Source organism: Hyposmocoma kahamanoa, unplaced genomic scaffold, assembly GCF_003589595.1.
Source record: "Hyposmocoma kahamanoa isolate Upper Pololo Valley unplaced genomic scaffold, ASM358959v1 84, whole genome shotgun sequence".
Classification (NCBI taxonomy): domain Eukaryota; kingdom Metazoa; phylum Arthropoda; class Insecta; order Lepidoptera; family Cosmopterigidae; genus Hyposmocoma; species Hyposmocoma kahamanoa.
The window spans coordinates 210,596-223,059 of record NW_020654229.1 but is presented as its reverse complement, the minus strand read 5'-3'; the positions used below and the strand labels follow the sequence as shown (position 1 = coordinate 223,059).

General features: G+C 40.6%; 1 protein-coding gene across 1 annotated transcript in view; it reads right to left on the bottom strand.

Annotated features, from left to right (window-relative positions):
• LOC113234370 overlaps positions 1–4,777 on the bottom strand; it is a 6,637-nt gene extending 1,860 nt beyond the window's left edge. The window contains exons 1-7 of the mRNA XM_026469680.1: positions 3,722–4,777; positions 3,215–3,434; positions 2,720–2,790; positions 2,187–2,302; positions 1,359–1,469; positions 873–1,000; positions 3–118 (exon numbers count right to left, since the gene is read on the bottom strand). Coding sequence (XP_026325465.1) covers positions 3–118; positions 873–1,000; positions 1,359–1,469; positions 2,187–2,302; positions 2,720–2,790; positions 3,215–3,434; positions 3,722–4,375 — 1,416 coding nt within the window. The 5' untranslated portion in view covers positions 4,376–4,777. The remainder of the gene's footprint in view (positions 1–2; positions 119–872; positions 1,001–1,358; positions 1,470–2,186; positions 2,303–2,719; positions 2,791–3,214; positions 3,435–3,721) is intronic.
• Positions 4,778–12,464: the final 7,687 nt, after the last annotated feature.

Sequence of the window (12,464 nt, the reverse complement as noted above, 5' to 3'; positions counted from 1 at the left end):
GCGTCGGCGCACCAGCCCTGCGCCGCTCCGGCGCGCACCTCGTCGTCGGGGCTGCAGTCGTCGGCGCGCCGCAGCCGCACCCGCGCCGCCAGCTTCGCCTGCCGCGACGAGCAGCGACCTGCGACAATTGCGGTCGTGCAGTGTCGTCGGGGAGGTGCACGGGTCGCGTTAGTGACGCGACGGACCCGCTTCCGCTCGGCGCAGCTTTTGCAACGGAGGTTTACAAATTTAGCGACAGATCGCTCGGCGGCGGAGCGCGCGTTTTTTAATACTTCCGCATTGTGTAATAATTACATTTTAATAATGAAACCACTAACGAGCCCGGCTGGGAACTATTTTGTTAAATTCTTTGTAGTACTTACACTTTCGCTTCCGTTGGACCGCTAGATGACATATGTTTAATGTGGTAGGAATGCCACTAGGTGGCATTAGTAGTATTCTTCTTCGCAATACCAAAAAGTTCATACCATTTTTGTACGACGAGATACCCTTACGACATAATAAACTCGCTCTTTTTTGTCTAACTTTGGAGTTCGACTGCCTGTCTACAATCCTAAGGATGCCACCCAGTAATGCAGTGTACAACATTGCACTGACTTTTGAGCGCGACTTTTCTCGCGAAAGCGCTAAATAGTATTTTTATACTAGAGTCGAAAATTTAATTAACTTAGCTGTTGGACTTTAAGATTTTGAATGGAAATACTAATGAAAATTGAAAGTAATTCTTTGAAAAAATTATTGCATCGAACAAATGATAATGATAATGTAGAATGACAGCTTATAGCGCTAACCGCGCCTCTCGTGAAATAGTGGCTTTGATATAAAATTATACTTATAGTAGCCATGACGTCCAAGTGGTACAGCATCATTACCTGGCGAGGCCGTGTACACGCGCGGCTCTGTGTCGCTGGAGCCCTTGTCCCGCTCGCAGCTGCCGCCCCCGCTGCCCCCCTCCCCGCTGCCCAAGTGCGCGTGCGCATGGCGCGCGAACTGGCAACATCTGAAACGAATACTGTCGTGTTCAAGCTTCCTCCCGTAATCAAGAAGACCTTTTCCCGTCTTCTCAGTTAAATGGTGCTTGTTGAAATCTTTTTATTAATACAAATTTTAATTCAGATTGGAAATTTATATGCGCATCTAAGTCGCATTAGTATTTTTTTTAATATCACGATTATTGACCACCACGATATTCAATTATTTTTATGAAATTACTTCACTAACATGTTATTTATTTATTTATTATTATTATTATTGCATATCATGGTGGTCAAACATTGTGACACGAAATAAACTTAAAAAATTGGGCAAGTTTATTCGAGATTGACTACCGAGTGCATTTGCTTACTTCCAAAGCTTACCTGGCAGTGCTAAGGCAAAGTTCTGATTCTCGCTCCGAAAGGCTGTGCGCATCTGTAAGAGCAGCGGCGGTAGGTGATGTCGGGGTCACTTCTAGGCAAGGTTGGTCCGCTCTGTAACAGGTGGTCAAGGTGGATGAGTCAAACGGCGACAATTGTTATCGCGTGTTATATTTCCTTCCTCTATTGTTTCAATTTGGATACGTTTTACAATTTAGTTAACCCCCACGAGAGGGGAGTTATGCGTTTGAAGCCTTTGCAATGTACCTGTACCCGTGGCATTGTAGCTCCCAAATGCGTGGCTAATCTAATCGGAATGGTTCTTAGGTTTGATAAACATCTGTCCAGATTTTGAAGATCACCAGCTCATTCCCCAGTTAGTGCAGGGATCATCAGTTATAAAATTAACATTTATTTCATTTCCACTGTCTTGTCCGACCGGTGAAATTGGTACATAATGTAGACCCGATAACATTACAATGATATGGTAACCTTGATGTGATGCTGACCAAGACAGTCTGCGGACTACAAAACTCCTCAACTATTGTGTTTGAGTTAACCGAATTGGTCTCACCGAGTTGTTAGCTTACAGATGGTGACTGTATTGAGTTTTTAGAATACGCTGTTTTGTTTAGGGGTTTTTAAATTTTGATCGAAATTTTTGTGATCAATCGATGTGCGATATTTATGAAAGTAGTGGATAAATAACAGAGGCTTTTTCTCGATGAAAAAATAAATTCTAAGCAAGTATCCTCCGCTAGTTCGCCACGTACCATCGAGTTCAATTGTGATGTGACAATTGAAATAAAACTAGAATTGGTGTAGACTCACTTGAGCGCTTCGTGCGTACTGGTATCGGTGGTGTCTTCGGGCAACTCGCGGGGGTCCACCCGCTGGTCTTGAGGAGTTGGCAGCTCGACTGGGCTTACCATAGACGATGTGTCGTTCTGTAATCATAATTACATTTTATTTTTCACTTCATCGACGCCTCTAGCACGTATTAGGTCAGGATAATTACTTTTATATAAAAAAACCAACCTCAACAGTTCGTGGAACTATATTTATTTGCCAAGTTTTATTGAAACCGGTTACCAGAAAGTGCGCGAAACCGGATTCATCCCTTACTTTGCTACCGTTAGAAGTGTAATATTTTCTTCAAATTTAAATTGAACCAATACTGAGGTACCCTCTTTCCAAAAAAAAGGAGTCATCAAAATCGGTTCACAAATGGCCGCCGTAACCGTGTAATACACGCAAAAAATATAGTCGAATTGAAAACTTCCTCCTTTTTTGACATTGGTTATTAAAGTGTGAAGAATGAGGTTCTGCAACTTTTCATTTAGAGTCACTGAAGCCACCCCTACCTGTTCTGTTCTTGATCTGTCTGCGTCGTTGTCCAGTTCTCCAGCCGGTTGCGTCGTCGACTCACATTCATCTGAAATAATAATATGTATATTATTTTAGGGGAAAGAAATGTATTATGATTCCAGAAGCAACTCTGAGTATATCAACCTTTTTTCACCTTTTAGCGACGTTTTTAATATCATCAAGTGACGGGATGAACAAGTCGTGTGCCTGGTGCGAAGCTATACACGCCTATCCACAACAGTTGCACGGTCACTCAAAGCTTTAAATCGCAAAGATCTGAGGGGCACTGCCATTGTGCTTGTCACCCTGAGACATAAGTTGACAAGTCCCATGTGCCTGTAATTTCACCAGCACCCTTACCATTCAAAACCGGAACGCAGAAATAGATAAGGTGGCAGCACTTCCCTGGACGAATACTTTCACAAGGTGCTCTATTGCTTCTAAAATTATCCATTTATTTATTTATGAGTAGCACAAACTCGACTGGTTACCTGAAACTTCTTCCTCCGGAATAGCTCTGGAGTGTTTGTCGGCAGCACGTCGCCTGACCAGTTCAGCAATGACCCCATGCAATTCTGCAAGTCTCGCGTCGTGAGCTCTCGCTGCAGTAGCTGCTCGAGCTCTCTCTGCAGCTAGCGCTCGTGCCAAGGCGTCTCGCTCTGACTTCAGTGCTGCTGCGTCATCCACGCGACCGCTGCTTTGCGTTGCCACCTTAAATAAAGATAAAATAATGCCATTTACAATCGGTTTTTATTTAAGAATATCTCATGAGTCTCTACTCTTTAGATAATGTCCATAAATAACGCGAGAATCGAGTTTCAGTACGTCAAAAGTAAAGAATACAAAACGTTTAGAACAATAACAATAGTTTATAGGGGACAGGAAATAAGAGTTATGAATTAGAGACTCATGGTTTATGGATGACCTTCAAAATGAAAAGAATATGAAAATGTAATTGTGAACTGAGCAAAATCTGTTTCCCGTCACTAGAAACCCACCACATGATGCAATCCATTGTGCTGCGGCAACGGTGGGGCAGTGACAGGCCTTAAACTGGAATATCTCCACGAAGATTCTCTCGAGATATCATCATCAGGAACATTTGGACAACACAGGTACCAGCTCCTACTTCTCCTCACTCCAGGATTTGACTCTAGTTGTGTTAAGGGCAGTCTGCCCACGACTTCTAGTTCAGCCAGTAAAGGTTCTTTCTCTTTTGGTTCTGGCATAGGGAAGGTACCTGCAGTGGAATAAGTCTCTTCGATTTTTCTAGAATTTTCCGGAGTATGATATTCTGGAAGACTCCATTGGCGATCTCTTAATGGTGGAACTTCTCGAATCGGTACGTCCTTGATAATTTCATTTGTTTCTACGTACTCGCTTAGTTCATTTGGATTTGAGATAGCGAAATCCTTGTCTGTGATTGGTGGTGGTTGTGACTGGTCGAACCTTTCGAAGTGTCTGATTGGGTGGTCGAGGGTTCTGATTGGTTGAGTGAAGTTCCGGAGAGGATGGTCCAGGGTTGTGATTGGTTCGCTTTTGAGTGGGTCATCTTTTCGTTTGAGTCTTTCTAAGTCTGCGTAGTAGTACGCGGTGGAGCGCGGCGGCTCCCCGCTGAGGGTCCTCGTGCCTGCCACTGTTTGGATTCTCATTTCATTTTATACATATTTCATTCAATGTTGCTTCTTCATTCATCTAACATTATCATTGTTACATTGTTACTGAACCTTTGGTTAACAAATTAAGGTATCAATAAACTTAAGTTCAAAGTTTTGAATTTAAGTTTATTTAAGCAGTTTTTGAACAGGTTTTGTGGTTTGGGAAAAGGAGTCACGCATAGTAAGAATTGCGTCGCCGTTTAACGTAATTTGAGACGTAAGCGGGTCAAAAGAATTTGACGGCGACAAACCGGATTTGTAACATTGTTCAGTCGCCGTGGGCTGTCTTTAATGGACAAACTGTCCACACCAATTATTTATTAATACATTAATTCTAGATTCGTCTTGCTACTGCAAATTTCAAAATATTTACTAATTTATAGAATCATTTGCAGTCGAGTTGATTTAAGTAGAATCGATAACAGTAAAATGGCAACAAGCGGCGGTAATGGAGAAAGGTTTTTTTTTATAATACCAAGTGGTGGGACGAACAAGTCGTGCGCCTGGTGGTAAGTGACACGCCTGTCGCTCCGAAGTGAATTCCTGGTAGACATAGTAGTGGGGATTTCCTTGTTTGAGACCAGGTAGTAGTGTGGTTTTTGTGGCACATGATCTTTTGTGTGTTTGCATGTTTGTGTGATTTACGTACCTACCATTTTAGTAAAACAGCATGGGTTCTGTTTATGTTGGTTGTCAAATTTTTCCCCAAACCAATTGAATACTAAATGTTAAGCACCAATCGAAAAACGTGTCTAGCGGAAATAGTTGATTCTAGAATTGAATGCTGTTACGTTTGTCCGTTTGTACGTACTATAAAGTATTCTCGAATTTCCCCAACCGAAACGGGACATGCAGTCTATTTTTAAGTTGGTACTCGTGTGTTCCTCGCTCGATCGATTGTCCTTCCGGCTCACTCGTTCGGAAACTTACTAACAAGCAAATGCGCCAAGCATTTTGAACGATTACCCAATTGCACATTTAGACCGTTGCGTTTGCGCAACACTTTCAAGTTAAAGGCCGGACAACTTAGATTGAAACCCACACATGTATTACTTATTTATAATAACACGATAATGTAGAACATGTTGCACTCATAATTTTAAGGGCGATATAAAATTTACAATAACTTTGTCAATTAACAACACTTAAGTTAAGGTTTTTTTTTAAATTAGGTGAAGGTTTGTTTCCCCCACAATACTGTGAAGTACTTGGGATTCTCCCTTGACCGCAGACAAACCTGGGAAACACACATACTAAAGAAGCGCGATGAGTTCCATAACAAATTCAAATTTGTTATTTTGGAATGACTTCTGGGCAAAAAAAATCCCGATTGTCTCTTAAGAACAAGTTATCCATCTACAAAAGTCCTCAAACCGGTTTGGAGTTAAGGTTTACAATACAACTGTGGGGATCAAGCAAGTATGTCAAGCTTGGAGATATTCCAAAAATTCTGGTAAAAGCTTCATGGTCCAAAAAAATGCATGATATTCATGATTATCTAAAAATCTCTACTGTCAAACAGGAGATCAGTAAGTAGCATGACAAAAGCCTATAAGGACAGAATCTCACGACATGAAAACAGGCTTGCACAAGCTCTGAACGAACCTCTAAGTAACACACGATTGAAGAGGCGCCATATGTAGGACCAAAGGAAGGAAAAATTGGAAAGATGAACAGCGAAGTAGCCTAACACAGGGCAGGCGTGTCTCGCCAAATAGATCGCAACAAAACAGCTGCTCATAGTCCGTGGACCGATCGCACGTTGCAAAAGGCATTATAAAAAAATATTTAAACATTATAAAAGCATTATATAAGTTTGGAACTCGTCGAGATGAATATATTAGCCCAAACACGAGGACTAGACGTAGGCTGGGGTTCCACCCCGAGGTTGTGGATATTCAAAGAATAGTAAGAAGCGTTACGCTTCCACATTTATGTGGCGAACGGCTATAGGGTGGTATTCCCTGCCTGCGAACATGTTCCAGAGCGGTACACCTTGGGTCTCTTTAAGGCGAGGTTACGTAGGCATTAATTAGGTGTGCATGCTCCATCGCCGACATCATCGTCACGTTCCATCAAGTCAAGCAGCATCAGATCAAGGATACCATGTTATTGCAATCAGATTTCCATATTCCAAATTTCAAGTGGTTCTGACAAATTAAAACTAAATTAAATATTCATTTTATGACTGAGAACACCACTAACTGAGAAAAGAGCTGCTGGTCTTTAAACAGCATTTACCAACAACATTTTGGTAAAACCAACCTTCAAATAATAAAAAAATTTCTTTGTATAAGAAAAAACCGAGCTCAAAAGTCGTGGAATTACATCAATTTGCCAAGTTTTATTGAAATCGGTTACCGGAATAGCGCGAAACCGGGTTTGCCACCCTTAGAGGTGGAATATTTTCTTCAAGTTTAAATGTGACCAACTCCGAGATACCCTCTTTCCAACAATAAAAGAAACATCGAAATCGGTTCACAGACCGGGGTATCACCCCTACTTTCTTGAAGCCGTTTAATAACAAACAGTAAGTGTGGTAACTCTCTAACGGACGCGTTCTACTAGACTCTACGGTGGCTCGAGCGAGCGGAACGTAGATTAATCAAATATTCACTAGCGCAATCCGTTGCTGGCACAGCCGTCTTTGTACTAGTAAGCAATGATCTTACAGTGTGTATTGTGTGGCGTTGAGGCCAGAGGTTGCAGAAGGTCACATCTCGAGAGACCACAGCGGCTTTCGCTGCTTTGATAAATATGTGAGTATGAGAGTGTTTCGTGATTGATCTTGTTTATAACCTCCAAAGCAAAAAGAGGAGAGCTACAAGTTTGAAGCCCATGTCTGTGTGGCAGTGTGTCGGCCTGTGGTATCGTAGATACCAAACGGATGGACTGATCTCTTAGCGCTTCTTTTTTATTTGAAGGCTAATTTAATCGGGATGGTTCTTAGCCATGTTTGTAATTAAAAGACGTACCGAATTACTCTAAAGTTCAAAAGTCAACAGCTTTTTCATCGGCAATGTAGACGAATAGTGAAAGTGGACCGATCGGGAACGTAGACCGATTGATTGTACCGAAGGGCTTTTCTCAGTAGAGTACTAAAAAATCCGACTTCTGAAGTTCTTGGAATTACATCTATTTGCCAAGTTTTATTGGAATCGGTTACCGGAAAGTGCGCGAAACCGGATTCATCCCCTGGTTTGCCACCCTTAGAGTGAAATATGTTCTTCAAATTGAAATGGGACCAATACTGAGGTTACCCTCCTTCCAACTAGGTTTGCCAATTAGCTTATTACCTTTTTAAACCAACTTAAAAAAGGAGGAGGTTCTCAATTCGACTGTATGGTTTTTTGTTTTGTATGTATGTTACGCGATAATTGCCCGCCATTTGTGAACCGATTTTGGTGTTTTTTTTTTTGTTGGAAAGAGGGTACCTCCACAGTGGTCCCATTTAATTTGGAAGAAAGTCATCCACCTCTAAGGGTGGCTGTTCATGCATGAAGATTAATTTTTATAAATAGCGCTTAAATTTTATTACAAGGAGCAATTATTTTAATGGTCGATTTTGCTATTCTCCAATTCAAGGCGTTTTTCTTTCAATATACTTTGAGTAGTGAGAACCGATTGTTATTATCTCCTGCGTCAAGTCCCGTACAGTGGCGAACTAGGGGATGAATCCGGGTTTGCGCACTTTCCGGTAACCGATTTCAATAAAACTTGGCAAACAGATGTAATTCCACGTACTTTTGAGGTTGGTTTGTTTTCGTACTCTGCACTGAGATTATTTAGTACTCTGTACTGAGGTTATTAAAGTTACATAATTATTTCATTGATAGAATGACTTTGACCAGAACCGAAAGAAATTGCCTCCGTGGCCGAACGGCTACCATGCTGGTCTGCCACGCAGAGGTTCCGGGTTCCGTCTCGGGCTAGGAGAAATATTAGTGTAGCCTACATTTATTTCTCTCGTGTCTATGTGTGTGTCCATGGCACGGCCCGCGACACAGGATTTCCCTAGTGCAGGGCTTTTAAAACAAAAAATATTACAAGTGCCAATCCTAAAACACGTTGCACTGAAAAATGTGCCTAATACCACTTGTTTACATAGTTGAATTCAGAATATCGAGTCATACGTTGTGGTGCAAATAATTTATTTTCGTCAAAACAGCAAGACACGTTGCGTTAGCGAGATCTCTGTCCACCACGTGTTGCTCGCATCGTCTGTCGGCGCGGATGGTTGGAGGGAATCGAACCCTGCACCGCTTTGGCTGCCCGCCAGGGGTCTACAACCGCTTCGCTATGCCACTCGAACTTCCTTGTACTACTTTAGTGATATATTTTACTTTTTGAAATATGTTCTGAATGCTTACATGGAGAGTAGATTTATAAATAAATTGTTTGCATTAATATTTGACATAACTGGTTGATAACTTTACCATCTCTGTCAGCCGTGACCATGGGACCTGTAAAGGGCCCGAAATGTTGGTTTGTTTATTTATTTAGTTCATCAACACTATTATACGTTCTAACTTTCAAATATACAAAACAAAGAGCTTAATGCTATAGCAATTATAGGTGAAGACAATATGCAAGATAATAAGAACGTTGTTACAATTTGTATCAATCAATTACATTAAATTTCAAAAAACGTAAATAGTATTAAGAAACAAATAAAAAAAAATTGAGTATCAAACTAACTAAGGCATAATTATATACATTTTAAGATGTTTTAAGATGTCAGGGACTTCACAGAACGTTTAAACATAGGCAAACTTTTTGTTGTGATAATTAGCGATGACACGGACAAGTCGTGCGCCTGATGGTAGACGACACGCCTGTCCATAACAGTTGCAGTGCCACTCAGGGTCGTTTTCCAGAACTGTACTCAATGTTCAAGTCAGGACTTGAGTATGATTAAAAGCACTAGATATCATACTCAAGTCCTTGCCCTTAGGGACGTATTTCCAGTGCTTGAAATCATACTTAAGTCCTGACTTGAGCATTGAGTAGAGTTCTGGAATACGACTGTCACAGCTTTAAATTGCAAACATCTGCATCACCCTGAGACATAAGTTGAAAAGTCTCATGTGCCCGTAATTTCACCAGCACCTTTACCCTTCAAAACCGGAACGTAGTACTTAATGCTGACATTACTGCTGGGCGGCAGAAATAGGTAAGGTGGCAGTACTTCCTCGGACGAACTCTTACACAAGCAGCTCTACTGCTACTAAAAAACTATTGGCAAAAATGTCAATGTAAACAGTATGGGTACACTTCTTACGCTGGTGTGCCAGTCTATCTAGAGGTGCGAAGTGGTCCAAATTGGTTTGTTTGGAAAAACACTTAATGAGCTTTAGTTTATAGTGTAACCGCAACATGTGGTGCGTATTGCGTGGGGAAATCGGTTACCGGAAAGTGCGCGAAACCGGATTCATGATCATGTGTATGATTTTCTTTAAAATGAAATGGGACCACTATGGAGGTACCCTCTTTCCAACAAAATAAGAATCATCAAAATTGGTTCACAAATGCCGTTAGTAAAAAGAGTTATCGCGTAACATACATACAAAAAAAAATGGTTTTCTCAAAGATTTATCAGTTTTTTGTCATTTTTGTCAAAAATGAAAGAGACAAAACTATGTATAATTATCGGAAACACATCGAATATTACCACATAATTATTATTATAAAAGAAAATAAATATATTGATAATTTTGAATCCTGCTATAAACCAACATAATATTTCACTCTATCACTTACATCCGTAATCTTTCGGCAGGATCGTGTATTCGAGTCTATGCATTTAATTATGTTATCCAAGGAGGTAAAGAAAAACAACCCTCATATAAAATTTGTCAACGCAACAATGAACATCAAAAACGCATCACCAACAAATGCCTCACTTCGAGTGGGGAAGAAAGAAGATGGGGAGGGCGAGGGGGATTGGGAGGAACAATTACGCAATCTCGGTGTAGCGAGATTTAGAAGGCGAATTAGGAGATTATACTACAGACTTTTAAATGTGTTATAGGATTTGTACGAGCCGAGTAGGTACTATACTTCGTTTAAGTCCATTTTGAACAAAAAGTAAACAAGCAAGTCACTGACCACACCATAGACGGTTTAGTGATGGCCAATTGTAATACCACCCTTAGATACTCGTTCGGTTGCGATTAAAATATTCAATTTACTAATCCATTATAAAAACTTTAATTGAATGAACCGAATGTTTTTTTCGTACAGCACTATGCAACCATAGACAAGTCTGTCTAATGTACAAAAAAATACATTCGTTTCATAGTGTATAGTTGAAAAATAGCCTCACTTTTGGACTACCATTCTTCAAATACTATTTTACGATGCTATTTAAATGAATATTGTTCGTGATGAGATATCAAGTCGAAATCTTCGAAATATACGTGAAAGTGTTACACTTATTCGATTCATTGAGTGATAGCTTTAGAATTTTAACTAAACTACTAAACTTTCCTTAAGGCGCGTTTAAATTACGCTTATAGCAGCACTGTAGTGACGCTAACTATAGTATAAAGGTTTAGGTTAGTTTACTAAAAGTATAGAGTTCTTAGGTTTTCGCGATTGTTACACTTAGGAAACGAAACTATTTCACCGGATTTCAATTGCTATATATATTTGTTTTGTCAAACAAACGTTTCGGGCCCTTTACAGGTCCCATGGTCACGGTTGACTGAGGTGGTACAGTGATGGTTGATGGTTGAAAAAACAAATATACAACATTGTAGATCTTTGTTTTTGGTTTTTAACGATTTTTTGCCGTAGCATCTGTGAGAAATCTATGGAAGCTTTTCTTTCCTTATAGTATAACCACTAATTTTGATGCAATATTTAGACGCGCAGTTGCAGCGCTACTGTCCTAACACGCGTCACTTTTGCAATCACAATTAGGGAACTGAAAATTACTGAAGTGCTACATTAAAAAAGAGCCGGTTTTTTAACCGACGTCAACAAAGGCTGCTCAGATTAATGCGCCAAGTCGTTGTCAACTTCGTGTAGCCAAAACCTCGACTTCAACTGAGATTTCAACTTCAAGTGTCGATGTGGACGGTAGATCGAGTATCAAAAGTAGTAGTATGTTCACATTCTTACGCGGATATATTATGAAATTTTTGGGTATACCATTTATATTTTGCTTTTAATGTAGTATAGGTTCACTTATCAAAATTGGCAATAATAATAATAATAACGCACACACTCAACATAGCGCCGCACTAGGGAAACCCTGTGTCGCGGGTGCCCTGGACACACACAGAGACAACCACATCACAACCACACACAGAGGCAATCGACATTCTAAAGTAGTTGCAAAATTTGTTTTCATCTTGTCTTAATTTCGGGTGCAGTACTTAACAGTTACTACGAAATAGATACATCACTCTCATATAAAATCGCTACGCTATGATAGCTTACTAAATCTCACTAATGAAACCAGGCGCTCAGAGAGGTGAAAATAACGTTGCCCGCCGTGTGCATTCTCGGAGCCAAATGCTCATAAATGAAAGACTTGTATGAGCGCTTGTACCGACGTCGGTACACTCAGTGATAGGTACTTATCGCGTAACCTTGAGCGAGTGACGAGACCTGGCAATAATAACAGAAGTAGCGTCCGTGCTCCAATCTCGACGTCTGTTAGTTGACGCACTTCGCTCCTGAGCTAGGCGCGGCGATAATTGCCTGCAGTTAATGTAGGCTGCATGCAGTCATTTAGTGGAAGCGTTAGGTTTTTGTCACTGGTTAGTGTCCTTTTATATGTATAGGGTTGTTCAGTAGTACCCATGCACACCGGTGTTACCGGCCGACCTTGGTGTGCGGATATATCGATTTGCCACATCGCCACGCGCTGTCTTCTTCAACAACATCGCCGGCCGTATTCGAGAAAGTTATTTATAGTGCAGGCACTTAGTACACATCAAAGGGATCTGCAAATGTATTATTTTTCGTTCAATGTTCGAGGCAAAGCCTTGCTTTTATGAAAACTTAAAGTGGCAGGAAAATAAATACTTTTATATCAAGTTAGAATAATAATCTCAGTACAGAGTACAAAAAC